General features: G+C 37.2%; 1 protein-coding gene and 1 pseudogene across 2 annotated transcripts; one reads left to right on the plus strand and one right to left on the minus strand.

The window, feature by feature from the left end:
• The first annotated feature begins 4,857 nt into the window (after nucleotides 1-4,857).
• On the plus strand, nucleotides 4,858-13,877 carry LOC115976424 (annotated as a pseudogene).
• Nucleotides 13,878-14,915: 1,038 nt separating this feature from the next.
• LOC115976426 (peroxidase 51-like) lies at nucleotides 14,916-17,682 on the minus strand. 2 transcript variants are annotated; one of them, XM_031097692.1, is made up of 3 exons: nucleotides 17,433-17,682; nucleotides 15,818-16,009; nucleotides 14,916-15,716 (listed from the first exon to the last, which is right to left on the minus strand). In XM_031097692.1, the coding sequence occupies exons 1-3, from the start codon at nucleotides 17,634-17,636 to the stop codon at nucleotides 15,141-15,143; spliced, it is 972 nt and encodes a 323-aa protein (XP_030953552.1). In that variant the 5' UTR covers nucleotides 17,637-17,682; the 3' UTR covers nucleotides 14,916-15,140. The 2 variants fall into 2 exon arrangements, with proteins under 2 accessions (XP_030953552.1, XP_030953553.1); XM_031097693.1 differs by lacking the exon at nucleotides 17,433-17,682 and adding an exon at nucleotides 16,738-16,876.
• Nucleotides 17,683-20,430: the final 2,748 nt, after the last annotated feature.

Genomic DNA, 20,430 nt, shown 5'->3' on the forward strand with positions numbered 1-20,430 from the left:
CTTAATTCCCAACCATTGTTCACAGCCAAGGCCAAGAGAAGTCTCATAGTAGCAAGCTTAACCACAGGGCTGAATGTCTCATTATAGTCAAGACCATATTGTTGAAGATAACCCCTAGCCACTAACTTGGCTTTATATCTAGCAATAGAGCCATCAACATGCCTTTTCAATTTGTAAACCCACTTACAAGTGACCATATTTTTATTAGCAGGCAAATGAACTAAGGACCAAATCTTCTATATTTGAAGGGACTGAAATTCAAAGTCCATGGCAGCCACCCATTGAGGGTGTTTAGCAGCAATAGCATAGGAAGGAGGTTTAGTCTTAGAATAGTCATGCTTAACTACTAAAGCTTTAGGCTTATATATACCATATTTTGATCTTGTAACCATAGGATGTGAATTGTGAGAAATAGGAAGAGAGGAAGAAGAATTAGAAGCAGAATTAGGATTAGGATTGGAATTAGGAAGGTCAGTGGAAGGTGGAATAACAGTGGCAAACACACTAGGACCAGAAATAGGGGAAATGGGAAAAGGAGTATTGGATGAAGGAGGAACCACAGGAATAGGAATGGAGACATGTAACAAAGAAGGAAGTAAAGAAGCAATAAGGTCTAAAGAAGTGGATGAAGGAATAGAAGCAGAAGGATTAGATGTGACAAGATTGACACTATCAGTAGAAGAAACAAATGAGGAATTGGGAAACCAAAGAGAAAAAGTAGTAGTGAAAAGGGTATGAGGTTCAGTTGAGAAGGAAGACTGAGCAAAAGGAAACAAGGACTCATTGAATAAGGCATAACAAGCAATGCAGATCTTATTGCTGGTAGGACAAGGCGGATATAGCCCTTAGACAGTGGAGGATAACCTAGAAAAATGCATTCTTGAAACCTAGGTTGTAGCTTGTTCTTATTGTAAGGCCTAAGATAAGGATAGCAAGCATAATGAAAGGCCTTAAGAGCTTGAAATGGAGGTGGTTTAGAGTACAAAAGTTCCCAAGGAGACTTGAAATTCAACACAGAAGAGGGTAATCTACTAATGAGAAAAAATGCAGTGGAAAATGCATAAGACCAGTAATTGTAAGGTAAATGAGACCTATAAAGTAGAGAGAGACCAGTGTCAACAATGTGCCTATGTTTTCTTTCAGAAACCCCATTCTTTTGAGGGGTATGAGGACAAGAAGTTTAATGCAAAATGCCATGCTAGGAACAAAAGGCTTGAAAGACAGAATTGGTGTATTCAGTACCATTATCTGTCCTAAGCACTTTAAGTTTAGTAGAAAATTGATTTTCAACAAGTGCCTTAAAAATTAAAATGCTGAAACACAGATAACACTTCATGCTTATGTTTGAGCAAAAATAACCATGTAAACTGAGTATAATCATCCACAAAAATCACATAATAGGAAAAGCCAAGAATAGAAGATAAAGGTGTTGGACCCCAAACCAATGTTTTAAAACCAGACCGGACTAGCCAGTTCAACTAAGAACCGAACACCAATCTGGTCTGGTTATCATTAAAAACTGAAAATAGAAGAAAAACCAGAAAAAACCGGAAATCACCGGTTAAATCAGAAAAACCGAAAACCGCTATGGTTAAACCGGTTCTTGAATCTGAAGAAGAATAAGAAGAAAAACTGGAATAAAATAGAAAAAACTTCTTAGAATTGCACTAAAGTAAAATTGGGGAAAATTTGTGGTGAAAATAAAATAAAAGAAATACTTCTATTGGATGATATGTATAAGAAATTTGTGCTTTGAGCTTTGACTGGAATAAAATGTAAAGAAAGACCATCAAAAACTTATCTTGAGAAAGAGAAAGACTTGAGATTTGAGAGGGCGTGGTTGAGACGAAATTTACTGCATTACTGAGTAAGTGTGGAAAGAAAACTAAGGAGGAGTAAAATTTAAAAAAGGAGTTTGAATCTGATTTGAGGCCTTAAGGTTGAGGGTAGGTGGTAATGTGTGGTTATAGATTTAAGAGAAAAAAAAAATAAAACAAAAAAACAAAAAAGAAAAGAAGAGTGAACATGTGTGAGTCAGTGAGTGTGACAATTGCTATGAAAGTATGCTATGAAAGTAAGAAAGGTAATGAATGACTTGTCTAGTCATTCTGATCTTTTGAACTTTGGTTTTCCCTTTTTTTTTTTTTTTTTTTTTTTTTTTTAATATATAGTTAAAAGTTGATAGTTAAATATCAAACTATTATTTATATAATTCAGCAAAAAAAATATTATTTAATATATATATATATGGAACTTAAATAGCAAATTATACTTTTTCAACAATTATTTATTAGGAAAAAAAATGAAGAATAAAGAAAATCTTTTATTTTTTAAAATATTTTCTTAATATAATTTATGAAAAATAAAAATTCACATAAAATTTATTTAAATATTTTAAATTAAATTATTTATGACATCATAGGTTCGACCATCGATTTGACCACCATAAAACCGGTAATTAGTCCCTTTGCCGGTTCATTGACTGTATCGGTTTTTAAAACCATGCCCTAAACATCACTATGAACCACAGAAAGTATAGAATTAGACACAATTGGAGTTTTAGTCAAAGGGTACTTGTGCATCTTAGCACTTATACAATATTCACAAGAAGAACAGCAATCTTCAATTTGAGACAAAGTAACAGAATGAAAGAAAGGCTTAAGAGCATAATATAAAAGCCTAGAACTAGGATGTCCAAGCCTATAATGCCAAAGCAGAAGAACATCAAACTTGATGGATTTAGAAGCTGACACATTTGAGGTAGAGTTGAAAGTAGTGGAAGATGAGAGTGAGGAAGATGATGGAATTGGATGTACACCATCTTTACTCAATCCTTTGTAAAGGATCTTCCCCGAAGGCAAATCCTAAATTAAGAACTTGTGAGCATCAAAAGAATAGAAATCATTATTTTGAAGGCACAACTTATGAACAGACAAGAGATTAGAAGCAAGATCAAGAACCCTAAGTATATTATTAAGCCTAAAGTTATGAGTAGAAGTCTTAAGCTCACCATGACCAACATGAGTAATTGGAAGCTCCTGTCCATTGCCTACTGTAACAGTTTCATTGCCCACAACAGGTTGTTGATGAAGAGACAATTGAGACAAATTAAGAGTAACATGGTTTGAACAACCTGTGTTTGTAAGCCAACCATTGCAACCCTGCACTTGAGAAGAGTTAGCCACCATTGAAGCCAACTTAGTAGGTGGATGCCTTCCTTGGTATGCAAAATCCATCCTATGATAACAATCAAGAGCTGAATGACCACCTTTGCCACGAATTTGACAAGATAGCCTATTAGATGGAGGCTGGCTTGGAGGTCCTTGAGTGCCTTGTAGCTTAGAAGACTGCCCTAGATTAGTATTATACCCAGAATTACGAAATCCTCCTTTGTTGGTGTTGAAACCATTATGATTATTGTAATTGCCTCTTCCACCTCTTCCTCTTTGATTAGAATATCTACCTCCTCTACCTCTTTGATTAGAAAAACCATGATTTGAGACTGAAAATTCACATTCATAGCCATTGAAGGAGAAGGAATATTATTAGACCTTTTCTTGATCACTCTCTCCTTTACATTAAGTAGAGTATTCAACTCTTCAATAGAAAAAACATCACTACGAGTCCTAATTGCAGAACTAAAAGAATCATACTTTAAGGGCAAACCATCAAAAGCAATATGGAGAAGCTCTTCATCATCCAAGAAAACAAAAACAGCAGCCAATTTATCACTAATCTGCTTAATCTTTTGGAAATAACCATCAATTGTATCAGTACCTTTCTTCACTGCACTCAGTTCATTACAAAGATTCATAACATGAGACCTTGACACTGAGGCAAACCTCTTTTCTAACACCTTCCATACTCCATTAGCAGATTTTTGCCCAATAGTAAAAGCAAGAATAGAAGGAGATAAAGTAGAATTGATAAAAGTGAACATTGCTTGTTCACAATTCTTCCAAGAAATGAAACCAGGGTTAATCTCAGTAGTGAGATTACTAGAAGAATCCTTCAAAAAACGATCTGGAGCAGTAATTGAATCATCAAGAATGTCAATCATTGAGTAAGTTTCAAGAATTACCTCAATCTGATGCTTCCAAACAATGTAATTGCCATAGTCAAGCTTGACAGTCATCATCGAAGACATATTGGATAAAAGAAGCAATGAAGCATTTGTAGGTAAAGTTGTATTAGTCACAGCAGGGGTTGAACCAGAAGTAGAAGATGAAGATGTGGAAGCCATTGATAAGGATCAAAGCTCTGATACTATGTAACAACACAGAGAAAGCTATGAAACACACACCATAAAGTGTAACAGAAAAGAGAGAGAGAGAAAGGGAAAATCTCTTAACAGAATTGTATTGCATCAAGAATCAATTCAACACTTAATATAGATGAGCATTCTCTAATATATACCCAATCACTAAAGTAGGAAATACAGTTACAAACCCAATCTACTATATCTCCCTAACACACATGCACACATGCACACATGCTAACACTTAAGTTAAACATGGCAAAACGATTGTGTTCTATTTATCTGAAATGACTCCGTCTGACTTGCCCTGTTTCTTCTTTACTGTTGGGACTGGACTTAACTCATCTTCAATTTCTTCAAGTGTACAATTGCTACTAGTGCTTTCAACTTGACTACTATTAATGATTTTCTTTTCCCCCCCTTTTGGATTTCGAGAATGTATTGCTATGTTAAGAAAATTATTTGAAGGCTCAACATTAGTGCTTTTTTTTTTTGTGGAGAAATAGTGCTTATGTTTTCTGAGTATGAGATATTAGAAAACTTTTGAATCGTATATACCCTCTTGGCTGGTTATATCATTAACAGAAATCAATATGCAGATGTGCATTCTTATATTTGTGGGAACAAATGGTGAGACATACTTCAACACAGTTGCTCTGGTTTTTTGCACGCAAAACTTCCCAAAAAGTAGGGGTCCTAGGGTTGGAATTCTGAAAGAATTTGCTGGATTGGGTGGTGCAATTTTGACTCAGATATCCCCTGATCATGCATCTCTAATTTTCATGGTTGCAGTTGGTCCAACAATGGTAGTTATTGCTTTAATGTTCCTTATTAGACCTGTTAATGGTCACAAACAAGTTCGGCCAACTGATGGTGTATGCTTCACATATATCTATAATGTGTGCATCCTACTAGCTGCTTATTTGATAGGCGTCATGCTTGTTGAAGATCTGGTTGATTTGAACCATACAATGATCACAATTTTTACTGTAATTTTGTTTATCCTTCTCTTGATTCCAATTGTGATTCCTGTGTCACTATGTTTTTGGATAGATCCAATGTAACACCCTGACCCAACTGTATAGTTAAACTATGTTTTTGAGTGGTTAAGTATTATTATTATTTTAAGCAACTTTTTTTCTATAATTAATAAAAGAGTATTTAATAAACATATTACTTTATAATGTCACTGAATAAGAATTGTAAAGATTATAAATAATTGACAGTAATAATTTTTGATATTTGGTTTAGGTGTTACCAGTACCCAAGTCTAAGCTCCTTCGACTGTAGTCTTTCGGTTCTTCTACTTTCAGGTAAGGGATAAGTTATATGGACATTTGGTAAGTCATGAGGTTATTTTAAAGTATATGATGCATTAAAAGGTTTTTGATTAGAGATATGATATATAATTATGTTTCAGACAAAGATATGTTCGTGAGCATTCGAAACCCTATGTATATGATTTAAGCATATTGATGCTATTACTAATTCCACAAACATGATGTTTAAAGAAAATAATGGAAATGCTACTATTGTGAAATGTTAAGCAAATTATGAATTTCAGTATGATTTATAAGTATGAAATGCTTTTGGGTTATGTCATCTGATAATCTGAACTCAGCTAGTAGGGGTTAAATTACTAGCTTTCCATGGAAAATGTTATATATTCGGACATTTAAAGTTGGAGGAAATGGGGGTGCTCGTAACTCTAATATGTACAAGGCCTTTTCCCCAATGTATATGGATAGTGAGGAGGAACAAAACCTTGAGGGGATGTGCCATCAGGCCTCCTAAAGAGGATAATATCATGCATACGAGGGCACCCAAATGTGATGAGGCCTTCTCTGCCATGCACATGCACCACAGAATAAGTACAGACTTACCAGATATGGACTAACCAATTTATTATGAACAACTATATTATATTATGATCATGAGAGAATGATTTGGTTTAAATGCATTATGAAAAGTTAAAAGCTCTCATGAAAAGAAGTTTATGATGAAAAGAAAAGCTGTTCTTTAAAGATAAAAGTTTTTGAAGTTCTGTTGTGCTTTAAAGATAAAGAATCTAATGAAAAAGTTTTAGTGTTCTATAAAGATAAAGCTTTTGATAAAAGTACAAGTTTATGTTAAAAAGTTATCAGATATCTGTTGTTTATGAAATGTTAAGTTTTATGACTATAAAAGTTATAATATTTTATGAGAAGAAATTTATAAAGAAAAGTTTTCTTATTCGTTAAGATGTTTCTAGTTAAGAGAAAATTACCAATTGTCTGATTTAAGTTAAAATGATTATTTTGTAATGAGAATGTATATATATATATATATATATATATGTATGTATGTATGTCTGTGTGTATATGTGATTTTAAATAATCAATATTATATTTGGTGACAAAGTTTTGGACAGAACCAAGGCCTTGCATGGTCCACGGACTCAAGCCTATGGGGAAACCAAACACAAAAAAAAAATAAATCTCGTAAGTTTTGGACAGAACCAAGGTTTTGCATGGTCCTCGGACTCAAACCTATGGGGAAACCAAGTACAAGAGATGAAAACCAAAAGTTTTGGACAGAACCAAGTCCACGGACTCAAGCCTGTGGGGAAAACAAACACAAAAAAAATAAGTCTCGAAAGTTTTGGACAGAACCAAGGTCTTGCATGGTCCTCGGACTCAAACCTATGGGGAAACCAAGTACAAGAGATGAAAATCAAAAGTTTTGGACAGAACCAAGGCCTTGCATGGTCCACGGACTCAAGCCTGTGGGGAAACCAAACACAAAAAAAAAATAAATCTCCGTAAAGTTTTTGGACAGAACCAAGGTCTTGCAAATGGTCCTCGGACTCAACCTATGGGGAAACCAAAGTACAAGAGATGAAAACCAAGTTTTGACAGAACCAAGGCCTTGCATGGTCCACGGACTCAAGCCTGTGGGGAAACCAAACACAAAAAAAAAATAAATCTCGTAAGTTTTGGACAGAACCAAGGTCTTGCATGGTCCTCGGACTCAAACCTATGGGGAAACCAAGTACAAGAGATGAAAATCAAAAGTTTTGGACAGAACCAAGGCCTTGCATGGTCCACGGACTCAAGCCTGTGGGGAAACCAAACACAAAAAAAATAAATCTCGTAAGTTTTGGACAGAACCAAGGTCTTGCATGGTCCTCGGACTCAAACCTATGGGGAAACCAAGTACAAGAGATGAAAATCAAAAGTTTTGGACAGAACCAAGGCCTTGCATGGTCCACGGACTCAAGCCTGTGGGGAAACCAAACACAAAAAAAAAATATAAATCTCGTAAGTTTTGGACAGAACCAAGGCCTTGCATGGTCCACGACTCAAGCCTGTGGGGAAACCAAACACAAAAAAAAAAAAAATCTCGTAAGTTTTGGACAGAACCAAGGTCTTGCATGGTCCTCGGACTCAAACCTATGGGGAAACCAAGTAGAAGAGATGAAAACCAAAAGTTTTGAACAGAACCAAGGCCTTGCATGGTCCACGGACTCAAGCCTATGGGGAAACCAAACACAAAAAAAAATATAAATCTCGTAAGTTTTGGACAGAACCAAGGTCTTGCATGGTCCTCGGACTCAAACCTATGGGGAAACCAAGTACAAGAGATGAAAACCAAAAGTTTTGGACAGAACCAAGGCCTTGCATGGTCCACGGACTCAAGCCTGTGGGGAAACCAAGTACAAGAGATAAACATCACAAGTTTCGGACTCAAACCTATGAGAAAACCAACTACTCGTAAGGAAAAACTACATTACGTAGAATTTGGATTCATCTGAGGAAAGCTCCCCACTCGCCATTGGGACAGTTCCCAAACTGCGGGGATTCGCAAGTCTGCTCTTAGATCTGCAGCACCAAGGGAATCGATGCGACTTAGGGCAATACGTCACCTGAGAAACAATTTGAGTTCTTTACCCTCCGTCAACTCCTTGGACGGTACTCTCATACTTATCACAGAATATTCAATTGTTATTTTTGCTAGTTTCCTGAGTTAAACCTGCTATGAGTTATCGCCGTAAGGTTTGGTAGTGTTGGTACATTAGAACTGATTGGATTATGTTTCAAAACTTCCTGCTCTAAGTATCATTGAAGAAACAGACACAGGGAGCACACCTTCCACAAAGTAATGTTGCAAAAAGAGTAGTATTCAAAATAAGTAGGCAAAATTTCCTTTCTTATTAAAACAAAGAAACAGTACAGCATACAACAAAAAGCTGAAATCAACTTGTGATAAAACTTGCTACATGATAGAAAGGAAAGTTACAAGGAAGCAAGAGAAGGCCGAGGAGGTAGCACAGACGAGACGTGGGCTACTGCTTCGAGGCCTTGTCCCTTCCCCCATGCTTTCGCATGCCCATAGCTCCGGCAGCAAAGGAGCCCAACTTGAGCCTCACGCCGCAGTGGGGAGGATGCAGGTAGCACAGAGGAGAGGTTGGCTACTGCCTCAAGACCTCGTTTCATCCTCAACGCTTTCACGTGCCCGAAACTCAGGCAGCAAAAGAACCTGACCTCAGGCTAACACCATCTACAAAGAAGATGCAGGGAGCCGAAAGTTGGGAAGCCCCCGCAGAAATTTGCCGGCTGCAAGGTAGACAGTGCTGATGGTGGAAATTCCTTCTTCGGACATACCAAAAATCTGGCATGACCAGAACCTGCTTCGGATTTTGACTAAAAGCGTGGGAAACACCCTCACCCCTCTGTCATAAGGGAATATTTCTTTGAATCTATGCCTTCGTTGCCCGAATATCACTCTTCTGAGCTTGAGGAGAACGTGGCGCCTTTGCGGCGGAGAGAGTTTTTCTTCCCCGACCCTCGTCTCAAACATGACTTGCTACGGGAGGAAGCTGAAGGAGGAGACTAAGGAGCTGGTGCCTAGGCAAAGAAACTTGCTCTCTTATTTATTTGAGGAGATAGGGTGGTGGCATTTAATTAGCGCAGCTTCCCGAGGAACGCTACAGACAAAACGTCTCCAGCTCGACTTCCAACAAACCTCTGCAACGACAAGACTAAAGGAGCCTCGTCGAGGTGCACCTCGAACATCGGGACACCCAGAAGTACCGCGTGGCCAAAGATTATGGAAATATCTCATGATCAGTGGGCCTAGTAAATTCGCGGCCCATGCCCTTGCTACATGATGGCCCACGGACTACGGCCCACGCCGGGTAATAACTAATGCCGAGGACAACCTCCTGCCCGGCCGCGTACGGGATACCTAAGGAGAGGGAATAAAACAGAACCAAGGCCTTGCATGGTCCTCGGACTCAAGCCTATGGGGAAACCAAGTATAAAAATTATTATTATTACAAGTTATGGACTGAACCAAGGCCTTGCATGGTCCTCGGACTCAAGCCTATGGGGAAACCGAGTATAAAAATTATTATTATTACGAGTTTTGTATAGAATCAAGGCCTTGTATGGTCCTCGGACCCAAACACGGCATCAAGCCTCCAGTTCTCTCCTCGGTCAGCATGGGTAATCATTACTTTTCACTGGTCGGCCTTATTGGGCCAAACACTTATATTAGAGTTATGGCAACATCTTTTTATTATCAAGTATTTTGGTCTTAGTTGTCATCGGTTTAGATACTTTCTCATTAAGCCGAGCAGCATTTACCAATATACAAAAACATAAACGGAATATGCAAAATGAAATAATAAACACTTTTATTAATATAAGAGATTATTACAATGTACGAAAAAGGGCTCAAACAAGCCTATACAAAAGGAGAACTGCTGAAGCAACGATAACACTCGCAGTACAGAGAAGTAAACAGTCAGGCTTCTTCTAAAACTCATCTTCAAGGTCTCTTCAGTCTCTGCCTCAACATTGCTCATATCATGACAAGAACCTTCTTCGGAAAAGGATGAAGGACAAGGAAGAAGAATTGAAGGAGAAGGAAGAAGAATTGAAGGAGAAGGAAATAGTAAGGAAGAAATCAATGAAGAAGATGGAGGAGATGAAGGAGGAAGATGGAGGACATGAGTAAAGAAGGAGGAGAAGAAGAGAGAAGGGACGAAAAGAAAGAAAATGAGCAAAAGAGGGAAAAGGGAAGGCACCAGGACGGAACTGGTGCTGGGAAGACTATAAGAGGAAAGCGGAGGAGGGCACCAAGGAGCAAAAGAGGGAGAAGCAGAAGCACTTAGCCCCTGCCTCAGCCCTGACTCCTAACACGTTGGTGCCATATTAGGTATGCTCATGAGGAGCCGGGTGGTGCTGGTCTTGGTTGTTCTCGACTCAGTCGCGCCGAGAGTTCGACACGACGAGTCCCTGCTTCGGATTTTGGCTGAAAGAGAGGCGAGACAGATCTTAAGTCTGCGCCACCCTTGCCCTGATCGAGCCATTTCAAGCTTTATCAGAATATGGTGTCTAGAGGAGGGGCATGATTTCTTCATCATTTGGTGCGATCTCAGAAGAATAGAAGGGAGTTAGTACGAAAGTGATGGCCTCCTGCTTGCCTTCTTATAGGAAGAGCAGAACGGATGGCATTAAATGCATTTAACCTTCCCAAAGAATCTGAAGAAAAAAGAGGCGTCCGTTCCACTTCTCCACCTTATCAAATGAGCCGCTGGACATAAATGAGCCTCATTAAGGGGAATTCATTAAGGGCGCGTCTGGGACATCCAAGCGGCAGGAGCAGATTCCGAGCGGATTAAAAGGAATCCCTCAAAAACCGCCTGACTTCCTGAGAAACAGCTCACATAAATGCGGGATTAAGCTAAATGGGCCATATTAAGGGCCCGGGTTTGCCAAAACCCTCCTTTCCAATCCGGAATTCGGATAGAAGGGTTTTGAGGGGCTATTGTGGGGCCCAGCAATTCGTGGACCAGGCCCATTTGCCCTTAGAAAGTCCGAGGGCCCAATCCGAGGAAAACTGTGGCCCAAGCTCCATGACGCCGAGCACGGACCAATTTTTGGGAGGCAACCGAGGACAGTCTAGTCCTCGGCAGGCCCATAATCCGCCCAGAATAAAGGGATAAATTCGTAAGGAAATCCAAAATACCTTGGGGCGATTACCCTAAATACCCTTCTGGATAAGGCCCAATGCCTGGCAGAACCGTACTCTACAGCTTTATCAAGTCATCCCCAACAATTCTGGGATTAGACTGATGGGACCAATGTCAGTATTTGTAAAGACTGACCCTACACGTGGACGAAGGACATCGAACGCACACTAGTATAAAAGAAGAAGTAAGTGAATCTAGCAAGGGAAAAGAAAGGAAAAAAGGAGACTTCATGAGGAAGATCGCCGGAACGATCCATGCACAGAACAGAGAAAATCCTCCGTTGGACAGCCGGAAAGGACCACAAGGGTCCTCGGATCAAGTCCGAGGATCCCATTCTCAGAGGTGGCAGTATGGCGGGGCTTTAAACGTTTAGGCCCAGTCCATTTTCCACAGGGATCTTTCTGAAATCCAGACCGGACCATCCCCCCGTGACCAAGCCCAAGCTTTTCAAGCCCACTCTCTACAAATCGTATTGTGAGGGATCTCTCCCGCGTGAACCCGAAAATGTCACTGGGCCGCGCTGGAATCGTGTCCTTACATATATATATATATATATATATGTATGTATGTATGTATGTCTGTGTGTATATGTGATTTTAAATAATCAATATTATATTTGGTGACTTTATAAGAAATGAAAGAAATTCTATTTGAAAGGTTTTAGTAATATTATTCTGATAAGAAAAGAGAGAACAATTATTTTCCTACGGAAAGTGTATAAGTTATCAGTATGAATAGTATAAAATACTATGCATGAAAAGATGTTCCCTGTTTTGATTTATATGCATTATTATTAAATATTTATGTATCTTACTCTTACTGAGCTGTGTAGCTCACCCCTTCCACTCTTTCAGTCAACATGTTTTATATTGGAGCAGCGGGAGCCTTAGTCGAGTTTTGGAAGGAGTTGGTTTTAGTTTTAAAATTATAAATCCTAAATTGGCAATTTGATGTTTAGCTTTGTAGTATTGTGTATTTTAGGATCTTAAGAAAGTTGTGTACCTTAAAATATTAAGAGATGTATTATGTGAAATTTAGAATTTGAATAATTGGTGGATTATGTTATTCTTTAAGTATAGTGTAGATGCTCTGAATGTCAAGTGAAAAGTTATATCATTTAAATAAAAAAACAAAGATGAAAAGAAAAAGGGAAGCTTTTGTAAAAGCTTTTGAAAAACTTTAGTTAGTTCTTGTTAATACCAAGTTTAGGCTTGATATTAACATACCAGTCATGGTCACAAATCTGGAAATCGGGTTTGGGATGTGACATCCAAGACCTCCAGAAGAAGAGGCGCTTCTGCTTGAGCCACAGAAACAAGAACCTAACGGACTTCAATAGGAGTCTAGTGAGCTAATATTCAGTGAGCTGGAAGATGAAAAGCCTAAGGAAATGGACTTGCTTCCAGCATCAGAGAGGCAAAAACGAATTGCCCATTTGCAAGCAAGACTCTTCCAGGCAGCTGCAGATGGAGCAGTAAGGGTCAAGAAGAGGAAGGGTCCACATAGAGGGGAGGACTTCACCCTGATGCAAGCTTTAATTAAAGCAAACTTTTGGCTTATGTTTTTCTCACTTCTATTGGGTTCTGGATCTGGGTTGACAGTGATTGATAATCTGGGTCAGATGAGCCAGTCTCTAGGGTATGATAACACACATATATTTGTATCCATGATCAGCATTTGGAACTTTTTAGGTCGAATTGGTGGTGGTTACTTCTCTGAGCTTATTGTGAGGTACAAGTTGATCTCATTTCCTGCTGGATGTTTATTAAGCTTTAATTTTGATTTTGAGATTTTTCCCCTTCACCCATGTGATTTTATTCAACAGGGACTATGCTTATCCAAGACCCGTTGCAATGGTTGTGGCGCAATTCATTATGGCAATTGATCATATTTTCTTTGCAATGGAGTGGCCTGGGGCAATGCATTGGTACGCTGTTGATTGTACTTATTTATGGGGCTCATTGGGCGATTGTGCCAGCTGCTGCCTCCGAGTTGTTTGTTTGAAAAAATTTGGGGCTTTGTACAATTTCCTCACATTGGCAAACCCTGCAGGTTCTTTAGTCTTCTCTGGTCTAATTGCTAGCAGTATATGTGACTGTGAAGCAGAGAAGCAAGCTCATCAACACCATTACCAGCAGCAGAATTGGGGATCAATTTTCTCAGGCATGTTTGGTTTGGATGAACCACTGAAGTGTGAAGGTGCCGTATGCTTCTTTCTAACTTCAGTAATAATGTCTGGATTCTGCATTATCACGGTTGTATTAAGCATGATTCTTGTTTATCGGACCAAGATTGTATATGCTCACCTCTATGGGAAATCAAGTTCAACTAGGCTTACATAACCGGATTATCATCCAAATTATTGTGGTTTGTTCAAGGTTCTCTAGTTATCTTGCATGTTATTATAAACGTACATGATACATCATGAGGATGATGTGAAGGAAAGCATGGTTCAAAAACTTCTCTTGAGAGTGAGACTTAGCTCCTTGTAATGTGTTGTAGTTGGTCACTAAGGGCTTATTAGTTGTGTTGTGTGAGATTTTCTCGTTTGAATGTTGAGATGCTGTATTTATTACCTCTCCAAACATTAATTGGCTTGAAGTTTTTAGAATCACTGCCAGTTTTGTCCACTGTGCTTCACAAATGAATAAAACATGCTTGTCCAGTATGTTCTTGGTTTCTATTCTTTACCTTGCATAGGCAGTAACCATAAATTTGGTTCGCCTGGCACTCTGTCCGAAGGTGTAATATAACCATAAATCCCCCCATTTTTATTTACCACAAAAAAAAAAGAGGCTGTTTTTTCTCATGCCATGTGGTGTAATTTCATTTGAACTTGTATCCAGCCACATAGGTTGAGCTTTTTGGTCCAAGAGAGTTTGAACTTCAACGCAAATGAGGCCCAAACTTGTATCCAACCACATGGGATGAGCTTTTTGGTTGAAGATAGTTTGAACTTCAACGCAAATGAGGCCCAAACTTGTATCCAACCACATGGGATGAGCCTTTGCCCGGTATTCTTTATACTTTTCTTGTTGGGCTCATGGTTCACAATTGTTTTCACCTCTAGGGAATGGGCTCACAATCTAATTTCAATTACATCATAAATGGGCTCATGGTCCACATTATTTCGTCACTTTACCGTTTGGACTCTTATTGGACCCTTAGCCTCTGTCTGTATATATATATATATATATATATATATATTTTGGATTGGGTTTGTGGCCAAAATTTCACAGAATGAGGTCAAGGTATGCATATTTCCTGTATATTATTTCTTTCATATCTTTATAATGGGATTCTACCATTAGTGCTCATATTTATACAAAATGCATTTGAAGAAAAATGTCCAATTGCAAACTAATTAAATTATTTGGGCCAGAAGGCTACAAAATCATTAGTCCAAATTAATCTGATGTATTGAATTTGTATTGCTCTGTTTTAATGAAATATCTTCTTCCTACACCCAAAAAAAAAAAATCTCAAAAAAAGTTTACAAACTAATGTAAAAATAAATAAATAATGCAATTCGTACCACTTCAACAACCCAATACAACAACTCTAATAAATAAATTATTATAAGGCATCTATTACCAGCTTAATGAACACTCTTATTGGAAGCAATTTTATAACCGAGAATTAAATAATGGAACACGTTATTATTGAATATATCTTACAACCCAGCCGACTTATTCTAATTATATGAATAATAATAATACAGGTGCAGCAATTGCTACCTATATTATATATAGTAATCAATTTTTGTGATTACAGTTTAACTTCTGTTCTTCGGGGGGTATTATTTCACAATGATCATATTTTCCTCACTAGAACCTGTAATTGTTGCTAGGATATATCCTATCTTCATGAATTGAATGATGTGCAGTCTGTCCTAATCTCTCCATCGTTACCAGTCTTAACACCAACTCTGCCGAGCTTCCTCATTGCCCTGATAAAAGCTCGATTGAAATCACCAGGATTGTTAGCAAAATCAACGATGGTAGGTTGAGATGTTGGGTCAGTGTAGAGCACCTGATCGGAAGTTAACAAGCCCTTTCCTGCAACCAGGTTTTGGTAGTACACATTGTCGAAAGTTTGCGGGGTTACAGGATCAAGAGTAACAGCTATGTTGGGGTCTACGTTTTGAGGACATTCTCCTTCCAACTGCAGGGCATAAGTAGAATTCAAAGAAGGGTCAACAGGAGATGATGATGAAAATGAGTACAAGCGGTTTGAAAAGCGACTGCAGTGTGAGAAGCCTAGAGTATGAGCTCCAGACAATGCAATCATATCATTTTGGCTAAGATTGTTTTTGGCAAAAATGGTGTTGAGCTGGTTGAGATTAAAGGTTGGTTCTGGCAAATTACCAGCTACCAGAGATGCCTGAGAAATAAGGCCATCGCGGCGTCCAAGTTCTACATTGAATGAAGGGCCTCCAGCCTGAGAGTTTTGTATATATTAGTTCGATTATGTAAGATAGAAATGTAGTTAGCTTTGGTTTGAAGTACAGATAATTGAATAAGCAACCAAACCAGTCATACCAGGACAACAACATCTCTTGCAGCAATAGCTAAAATGTCGGCACATGAGACTTTGCCAGGGCAGGCTTGTTCCACGGCTTGCTTTGCCTTGATGACAGTGTCAAACCCATCTCCAGCTAGGGAAAGATTATCTGGGGCATCCTTTTCTGCATCATTGTTTGGCGATGCTATCATGATTGAGGCATCACATCCCTACCAAGAAAAGTATAGAGAATTATTATAGCCAATTGTAAACGGTTTTAGACCCCATGTATGTATGTATCTAATAAGAGGATTTTTTTGTTTGAGTTTCAACTTCTTGTGTACTAAAATACTCTTTCACAAATTCTTAAACTCTCTAAAATACCACTATCTTTTAGTTAAATAATTTTAAATTAAAAACACAAATTGGTTAGAAGAGTAATTCACTGTTCTTAAGTTTTAGGCTTTTTTCTTTATTTTCTCCGTTCAACCTAAAACTTAGGACATTATCTCTATTTCATTTTTAAACATTATTTCACATTACCTTACATCTTTCTTTAAAAAAATCATTACATACAATTATTTATATATCACTTTTAAACATTATATCACTAAACTAAAAAAAAAAAAAAATTAAATAAAAAAGACTATTATTACATGCGCAAAGCACGTGTGATAAGTCTAGTGTTCTAATAACACTTTTCCTAAACATATTTATAATTATTATCGGATACATTTGAAAATTGCTTATTTCCAGTAAAATATTTGCATGAAATAAAGACAAAAAATATAAAGACTAACTTATTTTCAAAATATTGAAAGTTAAATTATTTAAAATAAAGCTGAGACAAAAAGTAAGAACCCACAAACAATACATTAAAAAATAAAAATAAAAAACATATAATCATTCCCCAAATACACACTAATGAACAATTAGTCAATCATAGCATTTGAAATACCTGCAGGCTTCCAAAGTTTTCTCTAGATAGGCTAGGCATATATATGCGTGTCATGTTTTACAAAGCCTTATAGACCTTTTGTGCACTTTACTCTACCGTGACCTTCCTAAATGCGAGTAGAACCCTCTCCATTTCAGGTCAATTTCTCACTAACTCTTTAATGACCATATATAAATTCCACGAATGAAAAGAAACAGAGAGTAAAAGTTTCAAACCTGTGGAATTAAAGGAAAAACACATGTCTAGAAAGCAGAAATCATTGGCAAATCTAGAAGAATTATATCCAAGGAAACGCACAAACGTTTTACTTGGATATATCAAGTTATCTCCTAGCTAGTCAAAAGTTCTGTTATGCCAGGGTGTGCACGAATGCAACGGCATCCAATTGTAACTGTTTCCAATAATAACTAAATAAAATAAATTTATCTTTTTAATAATTAAAAAAAAAAATCAGTAATTCAGAGCCTGATGTATTGCGTATTCTCTGCAAAATGCAATTTTGGGTTTCCACTATCACCATGACCACACCTTCTGTATAGAACTTCCTTGTTGTATGAACAAATAAGACCCTGTGTCAAGTGACAACTATGGATGCGTATTGGCGATACCATTCTTGTCTCGAGAGTCAAGAGTATCAATATCAAACACCTAATAATTGTTAACAAGTTAATACAACTGAGACAGAAACTCGATACCTCAACAAAGCAATCATGGAAAAATAGACGCAGAGTGGCAGGGATTGTGGTAAAAGTCTGGCTTAACTTTGTAGATACTGCCTGTTGCACTATGGACTCAACGTTTGGGCAGCTCGAACTGTAGAAATTTTTGACTAGTTTCCCCTCTCCTCTCCCTATGATCATAAAAGCCAGTAACAAAACTATCCCTCTCCATAACCCCATTTCCTTAACTATATTCAACTTTTCTCTTCTCACCTCTTTAGCTCTCTCTCTCTCTCTCTCTCTCTCTCTCTCTCTGTAGCTATAGCTCAATATGGATGACTGTTATATATAAGGAAAGAAAGAAACGTAGAGAGATGCATGCTTAGCCTACTTGGTCTAAGCGTCGAATTAAGGATTCAACATTTTAATAACCAAACCTTATTTTAACGTTTTATTGGGTATTAGTCATAGTGCTATTGGACCGCTTACCCAGTAAGATTTAGCCACATTATAATATTCCATTATTGCATGGTGGACTTCCAAGTTCCTACGCTCAGATCTCCTATAAAAGCTCTTCAAAAAAAAAAAAAAAAAAAGATCTCCTATAAAAGCTTTAAAATATTAAATAAATAAACAATCAATTTCTACATTTTAAACGGTACTTTGTAGAGGCGCCTATGAAAATGTCTCTTTACCAACCATTTTGAAAAGAATACTTTTATCGTATATATACGGTTTTACACATAGTCCAAAAATAACTAAAATTAAAAAAATTTCGATTGATTTTTAGAGTGTGTGTAAAACAATTTGTGCATCTTTTGATTGCTTTATAGGGTATGTGTAAAACAATTTGTGTAACAATTTTAACCCTTTTGAAAATTTAGTCTTACCCTCAATCTTCCATTTAAAACATCTTTCATATAATGTTTTAAGATCTATGACATTTTATTTTATTTTAAAAAAAAATTGAGATAATAGAAAATAAATGCAAATAACTTAAATATTTAAAAAAAAAAATGACAAACCCAACTTTCAAACTATTGAATTGGAATGGTCTAGTTTGAGTTCTATTTACTCTTTTTTTAAGGACTGAATTCTATTTACTTAAAAAATTATATTTATGTAACTTTGAAATGTAGGGCACATTACGTACGATTTTAATATTTCGTGTTAAAAGATTAGTAGGAAATATTTTAATGTGAAAATTATGATAAGAAGGCATGTTAAGTAACATGCTTCTGTCAAAGAAAATAAATTCAAACTAAACCATTCCAAAAGAAAAAATTAATTGACAGCTACCAAATCAATACCTATTGATTTGGGAAAAATTCTTAGGTATACTTTCGGAGTATGGATAAATGTGCTCTATCTTCTCACATTTATGGTAGACCTTACCATGAATTTAATGAGTAGACTCCACCATAAATGTGAAATGAGAGAGCATCATTCTTCGTGTTCGAGAAGTACTTAAATATTACTTTTTGGGATTTGGTAGCTGTCAATTATTATTATTATTTTTTTTAGTAAACAGTAATACTTATTAGAACACACACAAAAATAGTAATAATAATGTTTTAGACTGGGTTTATAATATATTACATAATCAGAATACAACTACAAATGTTAGGACTATAAATAGCGGACACTAGACACACACAATCAATAGCGTGTGTCTAGTGTCCGCCGTTTATAACCTCAGTTTACAACTACAAAAGTTAAGCCTTTTTTTAGTTATACTCTGATTATGTAATTAATGTATTATAAATCCAGTTTAAAACACTATTATTACTATTTTCATGTGTATTCTAATAAATCAAAAAAAAAAAAAAAAATTGTTCTTTTGGTATAAATGCAAGTGTAGATGCATGGGTTATGGGAATTGATCAGATGCATCACCCTTATAACCTTATTGCTTGCAAGATGTTTAGAGATGAAAATGACACAATAACAAATCCCAAATAAATCTGGAAGTTCCACTCGCTAGCTCAAGAAGACTTGTCTAGTCTCTAGAGGTCAATTGCAAACAGTCGAACTATATTATTAGAACTTGTACAATAAACGAGCACTGTTTCTTAATATTTAATAATGATGTTTAATTTCTTTTTCAAATTTGGTATCATTGCATGGTTTAGACTTTAGACTTTAGACTTTAGACGTGAAATAATTAAATTAGTCCATAATTTTTTTTTTTTAAAAGTTCAGAGCCAGTGGGGGTAGAGCCCCACCCAAAACAGCCCCTCCCCCCTCATGGTTTGATTTTTTTTTTTTTATTTGTTTAATATAGCTATATTATTTGTCAAAAATCATCCCATGCAACAAAATCTTTTCTTAAGATTCAAAAGTTATAAAATATTGTACGGCACCGAGGTCCCAAGATCCAGATGGGCCCTAGGCTCAAGCCCAATGGCACGGCCCCATCGCCCTAGGCTCTGCTTGAAACTACCTTCAAAGAATACGAGTTTTAGGCCTCGGCCCCTGAACTATGCTCGGCATAAACTTCCCGAACAATCAGTGAAACCTTGTCCGGGCGTACCATAGGATGCTCGGGGAACATCACTACCGAGCATATTCACCTGAGTTGGAACCAAGTTCCAAGGCCATAATCGTTGTATTCCACTCTCACCTAAACATCCACTTATAACAGATAATATTGGACCTTCAATTGCACTAACAATGGCAGTAATCATGATCTCCCCACTAACTTAAAACTATAAATAGAAGAAGTTGGGGAAGAAGAAGGGGTTCAGAAAAAGGGGGAGAAAAAACAGTCATTTAGGAAGAGAGGAGGAATATTACTTTAAGTCTCTATGCCAAGAACGACCCAAAGTAGGAAATCCTGAAACTCACTTTATAAATAAATTGTGGGCCCAAGTGAGGTTGAGCTTAACAGTCTCATTTCAGGCGCTCACAATTGGCGCCCACTGTAGGGCTCTCCTACGAAGCTGTGGTTCGACTGAGACTCAAATAGGGGAAATGTTTGAGGGGCGTTCGGGAGGCGCACCCAGAGCGGTTCCATAGGATCTTCTCGGGGATC

This window comes from Quercus lobata, chromosome 2, assembly GCF_001633185.2.
Source record: "Quercus lobata isolate SW786 chromosome 2, ValleyOak3.0 Primary Assembly, whole genome shotgun sequence".
NCBI classification, from domain to species: Eukaryota; Viridiplantae; Streptophyta; class Magnoliopsida; order Fagales; family Fagaceae; genus Quercus; species Quercus lobata.